Source organism: Aythya fuligula, chromosome 1 (assembly GCF_009819795.1).
Source record: "Aythya fuligula isolate bAytFul2 chromosome 1, bAytFul2.pri, whole genome shotgun sequence".
Lineage (NCBI taxonomy): Eukaryota > Metazoa > Chordata > Aves > Anseriformes > Anatidae > Aythya > Aythya fuligula.
Genome location: NC_045559.1, coordinates 139,426,984 through 139,446,516, shown reverse-complemented (window position 1 = coordinate 139,446,516; position 19,533 = coordinate 139,426,984). Strand labels below are relative to the sequence as shown.

The 19,533-nt window shown below is 40.7% G+C and overlaps 1 protein-coding gene across 1 annotated transcript in view; it reads left to right on the top strand.

The window, feature by feature from the left end:
- AFF3 (AF4/FMR2 family member 3) overlaps positions 1-19,533 on the top strand; it is a 336,670-nt gene that overhangs the window by 297,499 nt on the left and 19,638 nt on the right. The window contains exons 11-14 of the mRNA XM_032200334.1: positions 2,849-3,901; positions 6,394-6,518; positions 10,743-10,944; positions 13,150-13,274. Coding sequence (XP_032056225.1) covers positions 2,849-3,901; positions 6,394-6,518; positions 10,743-10,944; positions 13,150-13,274 — 1,505 coding nt within the window. The remainder of the gene's footprint in view (positions 1-2,848; positions 3,902-6,393; positions 6,519-10,742; positions 10,945-13,149; positions 13,275-19,533) is intronic.

The following is a 19,533-nucleotide window of genomic DNA, read 5'->3' as shown; positions in this document are numbered from 1 at the left end:
TCTCTGGAAGAGTTTCCTGATATTGGTTTTTGTGACTAATTTATACCTCATTGCAAGTCAGCTTTACTACAGACTATTGTTCCTACTGCTGCTCTCTGTCTGGCCACAACGAGCTTTACTCCAACTAAAAATTGACAAGGTCTCTTCAAGACCTCCATGGAAGTGTATTTCCATGACCTAAGACCATTTTGCTACTTGATCCCTCTGGATCTCCATCCATTTCCGTCCTTACATGCTGCTGAAAATATCTCACTGCAAGCAAACCAACTTTAGTTCCACAGGACCATGTGGAACCTCCCTGCTCAGGGAGGTAGTGTGGACTGGAGAATTAGGATTTTCTGTTCCTCCCAAAAATAATTGCAGTTGGACATGTGAAGTGTACTGGTAAAAACTTTCCAGTGAATCTTCCCGGTCCTTTTTTTCACCAGGTCTGCTTTTCTCTCCTGGCTGGTCTCTTGCAAGTTACATTGTGTTTGAAAGTGATTTCAAAAAATAGTAATTTTTAGAGAAATCAATTGAGCAAATTACTTGCAAAATAAAACTGGCATCACTCATGTACACTGACAATCTTAAATATTCCAAAACTGTAAAAGGGCCTTAAAATAATTACAGAAGTTTAAAATTTCTGATTTTCTAGAATCCGTATTCTTTACCTTATCAGCTGCAGGCCTTTTGCTTCTAGCAGATGCATATGAAAGGTTTTTGGGTTTCTGATTAACTGTTTGCAGATACATCTTAAAGTTTCTTTCAGCAGCCACATAAACTTCAATTTTTCTTTAAATAAACCAGATATGTATCTAAGTTCATGACTTGGAGAGCTGAGGCTTTAAGAAAATCTAACAAGTGTCCTGAAAGCCCTGACAAAATTAGCAAAGTTGGCAATATTGCTGATGCTTTTTATTAGACTTTGTAGTTGGCTTACAGGTTGGTGGGAGTGTAGCTATTCCACTTAAATAGCAGACATATCACTGTAGGGAAGTACCATATTGACAAGTTATGACGCTTTAGCAGTTAATCACTGTTTTCTGCTGTTTTACAGTTATCCCTTGAAATCCATATTTTGTGAACCACTGTTTTAGAGAATGACAAGGTACATAAAGAGACAAAATGGGAAGTAACAGAAAACCTGGAAGATTTTTTTGAACTTTCAAACGGCCCTCACTCTGGCCTATACTTACAGGCAGAGGTGTATTTTTTCTGCACATTTCTGATATATGTCCTTTTGTTGAATATAACTCCTGAACACTGTAAAGGCCTCCATATATAGTGAACCTTTTATTATATATGTAATAAGTTCAGTATGTACATAATGAATGGCATAAAACGCATCCAACTCTACTCTCAGCAGCAGTCTAAAAAAATGTTGTTTATTTTACACAAAGAGTTAAGAGTCCTAAAAATACATCTTCATCCAAGAGAAATGCTGCCCATTCATTTTCAAGATTTACAAGTCTGGAAAGAAATTCATCATGTATAATATTAGGGAGTATGATTAAGAAAAAATAAACTTAACGCAATCCAGCAAGCTTCCTGTAGGTATTGGCTAGCTGGATAATGAGTAAATTAGACACTTCAGAGGGAGGAATATTTTTATCATATGAATTCCAATGTCTAACTGTTCTGCTTATTTTAGGAGACTTTGGTCCCTATAGAGTGAATACAGCCCTCCTTGGGTGACTCTGAAGACACCCTTGGCTATGCAGAAAGCCTATGCTGCTTTCAGGCACCTCCTTTTAATAGAGGATCCTTTGTGTTGGAGACTGTCTTACATCAGAGACTGTGGATATTCTCTCTTAGGCAAACATTCTTCCAGAGCATCAATAGTTTTCATGTGCAATTACTTAGTTGATCAAATTTTGGTTCCAGTTCAAGAAATTTGAAGACTTTTCACATTGGCTTCTGTTGGTTCAGAATATGGCTGGCCATGCGCTCCATCTTTTCTTTTTTTTTTTTCCCTTTCCTTTTCATTTTATTATGCTCAAATTACTGATTGCAAGAAGCATTAGAAAATACTTGCACATTGTTCTGAAATAACATTTTCTGAGCTGTGGTTACATTTGAAATCGTAATTATCCTACTACTTCACTGTCCAAACACCATTATATTTTAGATGTTCTCTTATAACTTGATCATGTTGTGACAGGAACAAAGAGAAAAACTAACAGCCTCACAATACTTACCAAATGAGCATTTGACAATACCACCACACAGCAAATGTTTGTGTGATCTCACAGGATTATAACATCAATACCAGACAGATTATATGCACCACCTGGTTAGCCTTCCCTCTCCCAGGAGCGACTACATGCCCCTTTGTATGCTGTTTAAATACTTTTTGTATTTAATGCAAAGGTGAAATACGTATATATATATATATTATATATATATATCCCTAGCTTTCCAGCTAGCTATCCTAGTTTAGCCTCAGCCATATCCCTGCCATGTTTTCCACCCTTCCTATCACCATTACTTTATTCATTGTTTGGAAACTTGGTAGCATTTCCCAGTAAAGCCAACACCAGTAGCTCTGCATGAATCATCCTTACAAATTATGACTCATGAAAGCTGTTGTCCTTCCCAACCTCATCCAGAAACCAAAAATATCCCTACCCATGGGACATGCCCCATCTTTCCCAGCCCTAATGCCCGGCCAGGACCTCTCTCAGGGCAGCATGGTGCATCCTCACCACCTCACCTTTCCCACCCATGGCCATGGTGCCATGGGGCTCAGGGTGGCCCCTTGCCCAGGGTAAAATCTCTTCACTGTTAGTGTTTTGGTGTCCCTGAGGAGACCCTGCAGGCAAGGGCAGAGGGGCTTGGTGCTCATTGTTGTCCACTTCTCTTTCAGCCTGAGCCACCCTCGTCCAACAAGTGGCAGCTGGACAAGTGGCTGAACAAAGTCACCCCTCACAAAGCACCCATCCTGACCCACCATGACGGCCCGGCACTGGAGGCCCATCCCTACTACGGCCACGTGAAGGCGGAGCGGCAGGAAGGCGAGAAGACCCCAGCCACCGGCCCAGCCGAGCACCGCAGCGGGGAGGGCCGTACCACCACTGTCACCACCACCGCCACCGTCGGGGACGGGCCTCGGCCCAGGACCGCCAACAAAGCACCAGGCAGCAAGGGCGGCCGGCAGAAGTCACCCCCGGCTGCCGACAGCGGGCCTCCAAGGAGGGCAGCAGGGAAGAAGGCACCACGGCGGGCTGAGAGGACCTCAGCTGGGGACGGCTCCCACTGCCGTGGGGCAGAGGAACCCGCCGGGAGCCACGGCTTTCTGGAGAGCACCGCTGGTGAGGCACCGAGAGCCCGACCTGTTGGCAGTGGCAGCGGTGGAGGCTGCAGAGCAGGGCACCGCCGGGAGCCCCGCTCGGCCACAGCCGGCGAGAAGCGTCGGGCACGGGGGCCAAGCAAAACGGCACCCAAATCCAAGGAGTTCATCGAGACTGAGTCCTCCTCATCGTCATCTTCCTCTGACTCGGGCTCTGAGTCGGAGCGGGAGGAGCGCCCGCTGCCCAAGGCGCCGGCGGCAGCTGGGGCTGAGCCGCGCACCAAGGACGCGGGGACCGGTGCCGCCAGCAAACCCCACGGCGGCTGCAGTGCCTTTGGCTCCATTAATGCCAGGACTAGTAGTGAAATAGCAAAGGAGCTGGAGGAACAGTTTTACACCTTGGTTCCTTTCGGTAGGAATGAGCTCCTGTCTCCTCTGAAAGACAGTGATGAGGTAAAGTCACTGTGGGTCAACATTGACTTGGCTCTTTTGTCCAGGATTCCAGAGCGTTTGCCCGAAGAGCCGCTGGCAATGAGCACCGGAGCAAACCAGGCGGCCAGCCTCCCGCAGGGTAGTAGTGCTGACCCCCCCGCAGAGAAGGGTTTACCAAAATCTAGAAGGAAACGCAAGGTGAGCTCCGGGAGATGGGGGTGGCTGCTTGGGGTGGGAAGGGGGACACAGCCCAGCCGCGGTCAGTGAGCATCACTTGTGCCCATGTCCAGCACTCAACAGTGGTGTCCTCACTGGGCTTTGTCCCCTCACACCACACTGGAACCAACAAAACCCCAAGGGTGGTGAAACTCCTGTACCCGAGGAGCTGGTGTTGTCTGCTGGCACATGGCTTTTTGTACTCTGGTGAAAGTGAAGTCAGATAGCTTTTCCTCCTGAGGCTTCTTGCAAAACCAGAGCATTTGGAGGTGATGCTTGTTTTGGCATAGGGAACATTCTGGCACAGTCTGTACGATATCACCACATATCTGGAAAAAAAGCGAGGAAGCATCCTTTTTCCCTTCTTATTGACAACAATAGAATCCTTCAGTCCCTGCAGGCAGCCCTGGCTTATCAGGGACCTGCCTAGCTCTGCTGCTTAATTCACTGACACTTCTGCAGCTCCCTGCTACCTCAGGACCCCCACATGAATGCAAGAGGTGAGAGGGTAGCTGACAAGCCGCCCTGTCCCCAAGCAGCACCAATGCAGCAGCCAGGTGGGCACAGCCCTGTGGTCATATCCATCCCTCTGCCATGCCACTCCTGCACGTTTTCAGAGCTGCCAGGTGCACAGGCTTTATCCCTGCTGAGGAGCTGCCTCCACCCCATGGCTGCAGCTGTCCATCAAGAAGGCTTTCCAGTCCATTGGTACCAATCTGCCCCCAAAAGTCACTCTGAACTGGAATTGCCATCTGCCCGATTTCTGGATGGCTTTACTGTGCAGTTGTCTGTCACCCTCTGAGCTACCATATGTGTGCAGACTGATCTGTATGTTTCTTGGGATCATTTAACCAAACAGCTCTTTCATTTTTTTCTCTCATTATTTTTTGGCTATTTTTTTAGTATCTGAAAGTATTTTTTTTAGTATCTGAACTATTCTAGCTACTGGTAGAGCAATAGCAGAGAGCCCTGCTATGTTTTGAAATGCATTTGTCTGCATTTTCTTTAGGAAGTAGCATGGAAGTAATTGCATAATACAAAATGATGGGGACCAGGTCAAAGAGTGGCAGAAGTAAAAGATTGATGTTTTGTGCAATAGGAAATGTCTGTGTGATGTTGCCAGCTGGTACATCCAGAATAAAACAGGGGGATATGATAAAAGAGCGAAATAAATGCAGCCATTCTAGAAATGCTTAATTTGACTTTCCGTGGCACAAATTATCTTTTAGTCTTCTGTCTTAAAGCATTGCTGTTGTTGGTGGTTTTAGTGTTACAATAAATACAATGGAGTACCAAATTGCTTCTTTGCCTGTAGTAAGACCCTCACTGTGATAACTGCTATGCAAACACACAATATGTGTTCCCCCTTCTCAAAATAAGAATAAGTCTAAAAAGAATGGATTATCAGGCATAACTACAAAATTAGATAGAGGTCCTTATCACTTCCACATCTGTCATGATCTCAAGAAGGGCAAAGTACAGATAGAAGAGGATGGTTAAGCACTAAGGTGGAAGAAGATCTTCACTCCTGTGGGGTGTGATCTATGTTAACCCCATAGCAGCAGCCACAGTGGCAGTGGATAACACAGAAAATGTTGTTGCCATGCAGCAAAGCAATAAACACAGCAAAATCAAGAGATCACGAGTAAAACTCAGTCATCAGTGGAAATTGGATAATGTTAGATGTGGAAAGGGATGTAGACTTCATAGAAGGCTGGGAAAACAGGGTCACTGGGAAACAATGGTAGGACCTAAGGAATTCAACCAAAGTCAAATAGTGGCAGGAAACAGTGGCTGCATTCATACTGCCAGGACAGATAGGGCCAGGATGCAGCACCAAATGATGGCACACAGTCATCCACTTTGTTTGATTGTTAGCATGCTTGCTAACGTGGTTTTGGCCTAGGCCAACTTCTGCTCTTCCAGAAGGTGTCTGGCCCCTGGCCTGGGACCAAACCAACTAAGATGGCTCCCTAAAAGGCAGTCCAAATGTGATACAGCTTGGTTTCAAGGAGGAGCAAGTTACATGCATGGAAATGAGCTGTGCCATGCTGGCTGGCCTCAGGGCCTGCTGCTGATCTGTTGTATTTACTAGCACAGGCATAGTTACTGATGACAAGAAAAGAGTGGGAGAGACAAGAAGAATGAGGTTGAGGACTAGGCAAGAGAAAAGTGCACAGGAGACAGGCAAAGATGGCAATATAAAGAAAAAAAATATCCTGAGATGCGAGTGGGAATATGGTTGAAGCAATTCAAGTTTTATATTGTACTCTATCTTATACTCTATGTTTACGTACTGCCTCTTTAGATTTTAGTTTTTCAAGACGTGAACCAATCTTCTCTGATCGCTGTTACGTATATGCTTGAAGGAAGCATCAAAATGCCAGAAAATACCAGCTCCTGATTTGTCAAAATACTTTCAGATCTATCGTAAATCCAAAACCTACAAGATTATTATTTTTCTCTTTACTCAGTGTGAGAATGAAGAAGAATACAGAGATATCAAGAAGACTCATTTAGAGCGAGAGAGTTCTTCACGATTAGCTGCCTCTGCCCATAACATCACAACAGCAAATCACTGCAATATGAATGAAAATAGGTAAGCATTTTCCTTCTTATTTACCACTGAGTCAGACAACTAGTTGCAGTTTAATGTCGTGTGTTATTTTTGCCTTTAATAGGATTTATTTTTTAATTATCACATTTTATGTTGAAAAATTGCCCGGTGCATTCTGCTTTCTTCTAGTTTAATGAACAAGTTAGCAGCTCTGACACATTTATATACTTGCATTTTTGTTGTATTGCACAAAGTTGTGAGTTCAAGTGCAAGGCTCATGGAACGAGTAATTATGGCTAGAGTAGTGCGATCATCCAAGACATATTTTCAAACACTGTCTTGTAGGCACCAATTCACATGTGCAGCCATCTTTTCTTTCCTTTGTGTTACGAGTTTCAAACTTAAAGTTTGACTGTATGTCTGGGTTTAAATGCAATTGTCTGTAAACTCTGTTTAGATTGCAAAAAAATATTCATAACAATGCCTGCAATACTCAGTTCCAGAATATGCATGAGATCCAATATTTTCAGATTACAAGCAATCTATTCTGTTTAAATAAGGTATTTTAGTGCAAGGAACTCAGATTTTAAAAACAATTACATTTTAAAAGGATAAAGGGTGTGAAAAAGACAATGAATATTTAGCTATATTCTGGCATGGTTTGTGTACACAGACCCCTATCAATGTCAGATCAATCATTCTGAATCTTTCTGGAGCATTCTAGCAGTGAAACTTTGATGTCTTTTCAAAGTTTAGCTGCATGCTGTTTAGTACACATTGGCCACCAGTATTTCAAAAATATATTATTTTTTTTTTCTGGCAGTATTAGGGTATGTCTTAGAGTGGAGTTGCTAAAATTAGAGAATATTTGTATTTATTGTAGGAGGTTTTTCTATTGTACACATCACTGATGAGTTTGAGCAATTCTTGTCATTAACACTGGACAAAATCATGATGAAAACTGGTATATATACTGCTTACTGAGAAGTTTTAATTCAATTTATTTGTCCTGGTATAAGTCACATGTTTCATAAAGTGGAAAAAAAAAAAAAAAAAAAAAAAAAAAAAAAACATACACAAAACTGTTTTATTGTGAGTGACTGCATGCAGGCAAGACATTCCTGTGTGGAATAATTGCCGGAGGTGACTTCAAAATTAAACTTATATTCACATTTTAAAGAAAAGGTATAGCATTGAAGAAACTTCCAGGCTGCATTCCATAGAAGTTCCCTAGGCCTCCAATCTTAGATGTTGACCACACTGGGGGAACTTGGTGTGCTGACTCTAAGAGGAACAGGACGGAGGGTGGAGCGGAGTGGAGACACCGCGGCCAGGCTCTGTGATAAGATGGGAACTTGAAGGTACATCAGAACCGATAAGCTGCATGTTTGCTTCCCTGGGCCAGCAGCCTGCCACATTTTTGACAAAATGCTGTCCTTTTGGTGAACTTTTCCCATTATAATATCATTATAATACCAAAACATACCTCCGTCCCAAAGGCTACCTGCCTCCAGGGTGTAACCATGCCTCACGGAGCTTTCACTTTAATTTTTTCTAGTCTGTACCTTTAAAAGCAAAGTGAGAGAATTTCACTCCAATCATAACAAAGGTATGTATGACTAGAGTCACTCAAGCTCCACCTGAAAGATAAAAATATATATATAAATTAGCTTAAGGGAGAGAGGATGTTAGGGAAATACCATCATGTTAGGGAAGATACTCTCGCATAAGGAAAGATGCTTTCTGACTTCTGGGATTAGTTGACAGGCTGAGCCTCTCTTTCCTCCCATTGGGACACCTTTGGGTAAGATTCGAACACTTGATTATGCCAAGTGCCTCCCCGGGAAACTTAGAAATCTCTGTAGAGCCACTTTATATCTTTAAATGCATTTGTAGCCAGGCAGTTTTACTTATACTCTTGGTATTTGCACATGCTTTGCTGACAATGAATTTATCACAGGCAATCCAAAGAACCTGTGTATCTGTTGCTTTAATAAACTGCACTAACGCATTAATCTACCTGTGGTAGTTCTCACTGAACACAACCAAACTCTTTAAGAGTGGCCGTGGTAGTTCATGGAATGCAACTAGGCTGAGGGTGTGTTATGTTATTTGTGCATCCGTAATTGCATTAAAAATTGTATATTAAATACATTGTATTAGGTGCTCCTGGTAGAAAATGTGCATTAAAGAAATATATTAAAAAAAAAAAAAAAAAAAAAAGGTCTTAAATGAATATTCACCCCCTAATTCTTCCTGGGCCTGCCCTGATTCCAAGAAGTCCAGGTGTTTTATGCTACTGTAGGTCACGATATCAAGCTCCTGAGGCTGTAGCTAAACCAGCAGCATGTGTGTCAGGACATCCTGTCCCTCTTGCAACCAGCAGCCACTCATTCTAGCACATCCCCCTACAGTTATGCCAGCATATCTGCATGTGGAGCCCTCCTGTAAATTCACTCAAGAAACTTGTTTGAAACTTGTGTCAGCACAGCTGGCGGTTGGTAGCAAAAAGGGGAGCAAAAACATCTTCAGACATGAGCATTTTATATTCCAGAACTACAACCTGATGTGCAGACTGAGGAAGGCTCTGTTTGACACAAGAGGCTGCAGTGACATGCACAGATACCCTAAATATCTTACACCTACATTGGTTGCCACAATTCCAAGTCTCAGCAGAGCAGAGCTCACTGCAGGTTGTTTTTTTGTGGCTTCTCAGTATAATAAGGTCGTGCTGCTGCAGCTCAACTGCTCACAGTATCCTTTGGTGGGCATAAGCAAAGTGCCAGAAGGCATGCAAAAAATCTACCACACAACTAGAAATTGTATCTACTCCTCACACGCCCTGGGCCAAGCTTTTGAGGCTTGGGTAGGAGCCCTCCAAGGAGCAATGGCTTCCAAGGAATGATGGCTTCTTTTGGATGATGTTGCCCTGCATTTTGACAGTGATGTATAGACATGGCTAGCCAAGACATGGTTTTATGTTTGAAAAAGGGAAAGGAAATAACAGCATCAGCCTTCACTTTGAAAACAGTGCTAAAGATCTTATTTTCCTTAGAGGGAAAAGAAGAACACAGTTGTCCTTTTTACACACCCTGATTCTTGCATTCATAAAGATCATTGGTCATTAAAGTAAAACAGTTCATGTTGTATTTTAAAAGTACTACACTGTGGGAGACAGGAACGGTTCTGAATTATGATTTATGGCTTCTCTCACAGATAGTTTTTAAAGATATGCCAGATAACTGGACAAATGTATGATAAGTGCACATTTAATTAGCTCTGTTCTCTGAAATGATGTACAGAAATAAAGTATATTTTGTACCATATTCCTTTTTGTGATTCCATTAAGTGTATACTGCCTGATACAGTAACTATAAAGAAGTGAGAATTGTCTATAAAAAGTAATAGGCTGAATAAAGGGGAATATGACAGGGGAAGGTATTGTGTTAAAATAGTCTGTCTGACCTTAATCACAGTTGTAGTCTTAATGCAAACCATTTCCATTAAAAAAATGTTTATTTTGTGTGTGTTGCTTTAAAATTTTCAGATAAATGTATTTTTTTTTCAGATTAGTGCAACTAAAGCTTATTTTGGGGATATTTTTATGGTTTGTTTGACTTCTCATCCAAAACTTCCCTCAAATAAGTGAAAGTTGAAAATACTGTGTAGCTTTTTTCTTCAGAAGAAGGAGCAGCTCAAATTGCTGTGTGTCTACTGTTTGCATGTGTTTTCCTTTGTCTGCAGTGCCAGCTTACCTTTCTTTGTCTTCAAAATCTGTGTTAGATTAGTATAAACAGCTCTACCAAGGGCTGGTCATTGAACACAAAGACAACACAGCCATCTTTAAGCACATTTCCTGTTTTAGTTCACATATGGCTTTATTGCCATGGCTTATAAATTGTCACCTGTAATGGTGAAATAAGGCTCCATAACCTAAACTTACACTTCAGAGCCTAATCTTCGTCTCCAGCTATCCCTTAAGAGATGGTGAGCAAGTGGCCATTTATCTCTGTATTTTTTTCAAGTACTCTGTTACAGACTTTATATTAACTCCAGAATTACAATTTGCCTTGAAGGGAAAGAGGAGAAACATGATACAAATTTGTAAATGAACTCTTGGTCCCCATACTGTAAGCTTGTTTCCAGATACCAATAGACTTTATCCTGCCAGCAGGTTTTAAATTCAAAGTTTTGGTAATATATAAAACATTTACCTTTCTCAAAGCCAGCTTTGTGACACTCCATTACTGTAATTTCCATTTCCAGCTTGGCAATACCAATAAATAAAAATGAGAAAATGCTTCGGTCACCTGTCTCTCCCCTCTCTGATGCATCAAAACACAAATACTCCAACGATGATTTAACTTCCTCCAGCAGACCTAATGGCAGCAGTCTATTACCTTCCATCTCCTCCAGCAAAAAACATAAGGGTGAAATCCAGTCTCAGCCACATCCCGGAGACTTCAATGTAAGTTTATGCTGTTGTTCACAATATAAAACCTAGCTGTATATTTTTCACTTTGTATTGCAGTCCATGATAGCTTTGCAGAATGTTACAGAAAAAAAAGAAGAAAAAAAATAGCAATAATGAATGTTGTACTGTAAGTTCAGTTTTTCTGTTTTGGAGTTTAGCAAGGCATAGAAGAAAGACAAGTCAGGGTGTAAATTAGACAAATAACAAAAGCTACATAAGCAGAAGGCTAATGCTAGTGGCCCAAAATGAATGGATTTAGGCCTCTAGAGTATTGCTTGGGCATAATGCAGAGCCACTGTATCCAAAAATGTGGTGCATAAGGCCTCTGCTGTATAAGGCCTCTGCTCAGACACTGCCTAACCATTAGTGCGCCTGCAGTTAGGTAATCCTCTATATCTTCCAAAGAATATTCTCAGACACTTCTGCTTACTGCTGACACCAGTGAACAGCTCAGCACCAGCCTCACAACTCAGCTCCACCAGAGCCCAGTCATTCAGACACTTATCCCATCATACTCTTGATCATGCCTTTTCTCCTTGCAACAGAAATTGTTTATATATTTTATTCAATGCTTATTTGTTTTTTACTCATATGTTATTTGAAACATGAGAGGCTTCAAAACCCTACGTATTTGTGCCTAAGCAACTTTTAGGAAAAGAAAATACCTGAGTTGTAGCAGTGGTCGCTTCCAGACACTTTTGGTTTTGGAAACCTGTGGGGATAACTGCCCATAAAGTCAGATGTATATACTGTGGGTTTTTTTTGTTGTTGTTTTGTGTTTTTTTTTGACAGTGAAGGGAGAGGTAGTAAGTATAATCTTAATTTTAGACATTTAAAAAAACAAGTTATTGTAAGTTATATTTTTCAAAAATATCTCACATGCTTTTGGTAAATTGAAATAAAATTAAGTGCATAAAATATGCCAATAAAAAGGCATTTTAACATATAGTAGTGATAAATTTATCTTTTCATGGATTAAATGTAAATTCTTAAACATTTAAACTTCTAAAACATAAGTTTAGAGGTTTATAACCCATTCAGAATTATAATGATATGAGTCTTCACTGGATATCTTGAAAACAATTTAAATTCCTTCACAGGCAAATGTGCTGGAAATCAAAAGTAGAAGGTGATTGCTTTATGATCCACACCCTTAGCAAATGCATTTCACTGAGATTTTCTGCATAGCCTAGCAATGCACCATTTGGTCAACATTTTAACAACCTTTGCAATAAAATTCTTATGTATCTGATTATTCATCTGAAAACTTTAGCCTACTGAACTGATCTTGATGTGCCATATAGAATATGAAAGCTCATGAACTATAAATGTTAAACTTAGCTTTGTTTTACCCCATCTTCCCATTGGGTATCTAGCTGGCATGCCTGAGTGCTCCCTTGAATTTCTGTTAGAGACCACAAGCTGGGGAGTTGTTCATATCCATTTTAACTTTTTGTCCATTTCACTATTAAGTTTCCATCTCCCACCTGAAGGAGAACTAATAGTGATTTCTGGCAGTGGTTACAAGCCAAGAACAACCTGAGGCTGTCTGCTTTGCACTGTATCAGTGCGTGGTTGCCCACACAGCATGTCACCAGGTGGTAGGAAGGGCTCATGAGGCCGCATGAAGAACAGGGCTGCAGCTGAGAGAAAGCATGAGACCCTGCCAAAAGCTGTGCTTCAGCTGTGGTACAGAGCAGTGATCTTTCAAGCTCATCAGAGACCCAGAGAAGAAAAAAGCCTGGGCCTTGGGTGACTAGTTCTCACCACACAGGCACATTAGCGGCCCAGTGTGGAACAAGTCAAAGAAGTGAGCCTTGCTCTCCTGGGGCTAGGTACAATGCTAGTTTGGAAGCTGAAGACTAGAGATGTAACTCGATCTTCTAAATGACCACAACAGATCTATTCTTTAATAATTTCACTGACTGTGTTACAGAGCATTTTGATAGTTACTAATAGTTCAGCTCCATTCTGTCTGTATATCGCACTGAAACTCGAGCCCTTTACAAAGTGCTCTGGTTGGTATTTGTGAAGTCATGGCTATCGGTGACAGGACAGTTATACATACTCCTTGCTGAAATAGTAGGAAAGCTAACTGGCACTTTACAACACAATGCAAAGACACTTTGTTGTTTATTAGTTGCTTTTTTGAAGTTAGTAGCCAATTCCTCAATGTCTTCTATGCTGTTTGTTGTCTAGAAAGCAATTCACATCAATTCAGAAAACGTTCTCTGCAATAAGCCACAGTCCCAAACAGAGCCTTGGTCACCTCTGTCCGGCACACCCAGGGACTGCAGAAGGACAAAGCTTATCTTTGATGACATGTAAGTACAGATGGCTTTAAAATAAAGTAAACCATGTAGTCCAGTAGTATTTTAGTAACGCTGTACATTGAGCAATGGATGAGACATACTGTATGAAGTCTTTGATTTTGGTCCCTTCCAACCCAAGCTATTCTATGATTCCATGAATCTATAATTCTACGATTCTATCATTCTATGATTAAGGCTTATTAGTGCTCTCAGAGCTCAGACATTAATTCTGTACACCTCAGACTACTTACATGTACACATTCATATCAAGGGAGGGTGATGCCTTCTTGTGTGCCCTTTGAAGCAGGGGAGAGGACAGATGGGAGTGTTGACAGCTGCTTTTGTTACTGCTACTGCTGCTCAGAAAGAAAGGTATTACAAAGGCAGGGTGAGTAGGAAGCAGCGGTAGTTGCATGAGTATCTGAAGGGATACCTGCCCCTCCCCACCTCCAGTACAGCCTTCAAACATCCCTGCCCTCCTTTGAAAATAATTTCAGCTTGTAATTGTTTTTATTTTCTTTTTGGTAAATTAAAACTGCTGGTTTGTTTCCCAAGGTCATTTAGGATATGATATTATTTAGATAAAGTATAAAGTTGAAACTGAATGTTGGAATCCTAATATTTAGAAAACCCAGATTTTTTTTGCCTAGTAATGTTCTGGCCTGAAAATACTGATTTTTCTGGCTAGTGTAGAAGAAATTTTGTTCAAGCTATGTCTCAGACTGTCTCTAACAAATACAGTTCCATGAGCTGTGTGACCTTGATGCACCTTTTGTTCTTTCACAATTACACCCACCACATCGCTCACTCTTATATACCTAAGAAAACCCTGGGAAAACAGCCCTGTTTCCTCATGAACTGTTTTCTACCAGAACAAATATTTTTAATAATTACTGGTAATAAGAATTGTAATAATTGTAAGGCTCATTCATATGACCTAGTCTCAGAGACAACTAGAGGGATGACAGCATCTCATAACGAGAATCCAGGGTTCCTACTGTAAGATGTAAATAATTCACATAGACTTCTAAAGGACGTAAATGTATTGTATGTCAAGAAAAGAAGGCTGGTGAGATTAATTTCTGCGTGCATTCATGGAAGTCATGAGGAGATGTAAATTCAATAAATGTAATCATTCTTTCTTCCCCTTTTGAAGAAAACTCTCCCTTGTGTATATATCCTCATTTTCCCTCCTTCTCGACTTCCCTCCATGCTATTTTTCAACTTTTGCAACACATTTATTCAACAATTTCCATTGAGGAAACCTCAAACTGTTTAGAAGTACTACCCAACTCTTCATATCTCTTGAAATACTATATCATCTGTAATTTACTTGCAACTGTTCAGTTTTTCTGCACTGTAAATGCACATACAAGGCAAAAAGGTATCATTGTACTTGATAAAAGTCAAAATGTAGGATGTGCTCATCTGTTTGGATTAGAAAAAAAAAAAAAAACACAATCAGAAACACCTACAACAGAACTATTGTGTATCTTCATCAGATTTTCCCTCAAGATGCTGACAAAACACTGGGGTACCATTTTGGCTTTTTTCCCCCTAGAACACTGTCATAGGAAAACTGTTTTTTCTGTCTCTGTCATCTAAGAGGCCATTATCACTTGCTTTCTCCATTAGTGATATATGTGATTTCTCTGGCAGGCATCTTCAATAAAGCTGTTTCGCCTTTTCAGAGGGAGATACAATAAAACTGTTAGTATATAGTGCCTTCCATGTAGAGTGTCCCTGAGCAATTTGCAGCCCATAAAAAACATAAATAGATAAATAAAAAACAAAAAGTAAAAAAATCTGAAAAGCCAAATAAGATAAAACACAGAAGTCAAGTATGTCTTAATTTAGCCTTAAAAATAGAAATGGTTAAATGCCCGTTGTGCTAACTAGAGGAGGGAGATTTTCATGTCATGCAACTGTCATCCACAAGCTGTATCTAGGAAACACCACCAGAATACCAGCTATACTAGACCTTGACTCTGAAATTACCATGTAGAGAAGTCACTGAAATGTAGCAGATTGGACTGGCTGCAAATGTTAAGTGTCAACAGATTCGACTCACATGTTAGAAGGATCAAATTAAACATGGCAGCCAATGTCTTTCAAATCCTTGTACAACCACAGCAGAATATTTGAAGAAATGCAATACAGTGTATCTAAAATTATGTGGTAACCCTAATGGCAGTATTTTGTCCAAAATGATGCCTATGTATTATTTCATCTCATAATCCATGACGTTCTGATTTACAGTAATCCAGACATGGCTTTAATCAGCCTCTATAGTTTGAAGAGACTAAATCTCTTATATTTGATTTAAAACAACAACTAATTTTTTTGACCAATCAGTGTCTCTTTGCTTTATTCTCAATTTATTTTCTCTAGATCATTGACAACAGCTGTCACTAGCAATAAATTGGAACACAAGTAGGTCAATAAAAAGTATATCTTGCTTGGCAGAGTGCTGTATACACATGCATCAAAATATAAAAGTAAATATAGCTAACAGTCTTCAAAAGGCAGCCAAAATACTACTTTCCCTGTTTTGCCATTGTTTACTGCCTGTTCTGAATATGCTTCAAGGTACCCAGCATGGCACATGTATAAATGACATCAGTGATGTTTCCAGTATTAATTCTTAACAAGATTTCCTGGATTTTTGGCCATTCTGACTCTATAAAGAGAACATTTTAAAGGCTACATCATAATGCTTCAAGCCAAATTCAGTCCTGTTGTAATTTTGCTGAATGATAGAATTCCCAATAACTGCATTTAGGAACAAAGTCTGTTGTCTTTGACATGATAAGCACAGACATGCTGTGGGTGCCTGAGGGCACAGTTCCACACCCTCCTCCAAATACGGCATGTGTGGTATGAAAGGAGCAGAGCACACCCAGCTTTCCCATTTCTCCTTATGGCTAAATCATAACTTGTTCCTCAGGATTGCTTTCTTACTTTCATTGTGCCTTACCCTTTCAAACTTGGAGTGAGTTTTTTTCACTTCCATTTATTTTCCATTTTTTTCTGGCCTTATAGGAGCAAAATAATACACCTTTAGCATTTTTATCCAAGTTTTTTTTATTATTATTATTTTTTTTATCTTTTGCTGAACATTTTTTTCTGCCTTCATGGATTTAGGTGCTACATACACCCAACAGGTTGATATTCTCCCAAATTCAGGGACATACACTGCTGTGGGATAGTATTAATGTGTTTGTTTGTCTATACATAAATCATATGGCCAAGAAATATTCCAGCTGTAAAGATGTTATGGATATAGCTCATAAGGAGCTGAAGAGAACTTCTTATCACACCTCTCAGTTTCAGCTTGGACCCAAATCTCTCATTTTCAGTGTCCTTTTCATTGTTCCTCTGCCTCAAGGCAGAAAGGAAAAGGTGCTCTTGAGCTGTGGCTCCCACACAACCGCTGGAATCCAGCACACTTTACCTTGCCCAAAATTCCTCAAGGACTCCTGGTCTTCTGAAGTGTTTAGAGAGATTTCTGGAGTGATGAGAACATTTTCAGGAGCATGGTTAAGGAAAAGGAATTCCTTCTTTCTTCTCATCGGCAATCTAAAATATTATTGGCCATATGGACCAACATCTGCTGTACCAAGGTCCTCACAAATTCATATGCTTACTTTGGGGTGTTCCCATTTTCTTGGCCTTGGGGGATTTCAAGACTTCATCTGATCGTTCCATTCTTCCTCTCTTTCCCTTTTAACTTGTGGCACTGAATTTTCTTACGTGCACACTGTTCATGAGAAAACAACATTAAGCTCTTACATAGCAGACACTGCCTCGGTGATTAAATAATTAAATTGCCTGTTCTCTGCATGACCACCTACCCCCTTTCTTTATAGGCCACTTTGTAAGAGCTTGGTTTGGTGGGAAATAGATGCTTAATCGGCTCCAGCAGGAGATTCTCACGGGGTAAAGGATTTATAGCCATTATTCCCTGTTGCCAAAGAAAAGCAGGGGCTGTGGACCTCGTTTGAACTTACAGGCTACATCCATGCCGCTCCTCTGTCCCTATGGGCAAGCGATCCAGCACTGCTTATGGTTATATGATTAAACTGTCTTCACTCCCCAAAACAAAAAACACTCACTGCCTCCTGAGAACAGCCCCCGGCCTGTGCTGTCCCCCAGCTGTGCCCAGGCATTGTCTGGGAGAGAGCTCAAGACTGTGCCAGGGAGAGTATTAGCAATTAAACAGCATGGACATCAAATGATAGAGCTGGTATCCTTGCTCTGTTTATTTCACCAGCACAGACACAGCCAAGGTTTCAGACGTACCGTCACCCAGCAGTTTCACCAGCACCTTGGCTTCTCACTCACCAGTGCTGGGATCACCAGAGCTGGCTGCCAGGTACTCCGTCTCACAGAAGTCTCTATCTGCCTTTGGATTTCAGTCGCCTCTTGGGAAGTCAGGGTGTGATTCCATGACATTTTAAAACAATGTGAGTCTGGGCAGCTGTGGTCCTGCCCTCTCTCCCTAGGTTTGACTGTAAAGGCTTTCCTCAGCCTCTACTGAAATTAGTTGATTTCAGAATATTTATCTAGCATACTACAAAAGAGATACAACTGCAGTTTATCTGCAAGGCTGTGAGATTTTCTCCCTCTGCTTTTAATACAGGAGCTCAAGTGCCTATTGTTAATACTTCTTTCATTCCTCCCTCTTCACATGCACACTTTGCCCTCGCATGTTTTAGTCCAGGTATTGATTTCACATGAATATCTTTAAGTCATGAATCTGGGTCATGCCCAGGAATTAGTAGTGGATTTTGACTCTTTCTCTCAGTCTCTCATATTTCACCACATTGACATAGTTATTCTGGGGAATGTTGTGTTTTTGCCAAAATAGGAATCCCCACTTATTTTAACTTTCTGCGTTTCATTTAAATTAGGTGCCATGCTTTAATTTGGGTTGCTTTTTTTTTTTTTTTTTCCCCAACAGTAACTGTCTTTCTAGGTATCTGAACTATTCATCTATTCATTTAATCTAAACCATTGACCTGGTTATATTAAGCCCATCAAGATAGGAGTTGTGCAGTTGTGTGATTGAGTAAATTTTTCTTACATTTGGCCTGACTCCAATCAGATCCTTTGTTCCCGTGTTTCTGAAATGCCTATAGCACTATCATATAAATGGGTCACCAATGCTTTCTCTGCCCTCTATTATGCTCCTCTGTTGAACTTCCCAGACCTGCTGGGTCTACCACAGTGAGCATGAGAGTCACATAACTGGGTACCTGCCTCACGCAGTGCCATGGGACCCCTGTGTGCCACGTCCCAGACACAGCAGTTAAGCAGCATTTATTTTCAGTTGTGGAATGGGCAGAAGGCCGTGATGCATCGGGGGAGAACACTATTTTGTACAGTAATACCCGCTTCCCAGCTTCAGCCCCATTCTTCACCCCCAGCATGAATCTTTCCCTACGACCCAACGTGTCGGACATGATCCTGACACATCTCCAGGTATAACCCCAACCGAAACAGCAAATAGGCAGGACAGTATACACCCACATTTTACTTTATGTGGTTATCTTGCCCTTAGAGGATTTTCTTCTCTTCTTGGACTGAAAGTTCAGGGCCTGCTGGCACAACTTCAAAACTGGACATGGGCTGGCCCTGGCTATACCAGTATCTTCTGGTCTGCCTCTAGCTCTGACCAAACTCCAAGGTTGCTCGTTTTGTTCCCTTCCAGTACACACACTTTTTTAGGGGCTAGACTACTAAAGTTGTGAAACTGGTCCTATATTTAGAATTATGATTTAAGCTGCTTTTATTATGTGCAATTGTTGTACACTAAGGAAGCACTAGTTTGTTTTTTTATAACACTTCAGCATCATTATCTCTGAAGGGTATTAAAATATGCACTTGGCTACATTTATGATGTTTAATTGAACTTTTATTAGTTTTTTTTTAAATGTATCCTCATAAAGCACCATACCACAGTAAGAAATAATGTTCAAGTGGAAGATTATGTAAATGAAGCAGAAAATGCTATAGTTTAGTATTTAGTTCATGTAAAATATAAAAATTAGATGAAAAACGTGCTTTTGAATGCAGTTATAATTAAAATTGTATATTTGAGTCTCAGCTATACCGTACTCTGTAAATACCAGCAGTTGCGCTGAGTTTCAAGATTATGTTGCAGTAGATGCCGATAAATTACTATACGAAGCAAAGCTTTTATTGATTCACTTTGTTTGATTCTCTTCCCCCTTTTTTACTGCACGAGTTTACATTTTTGCAATTATCT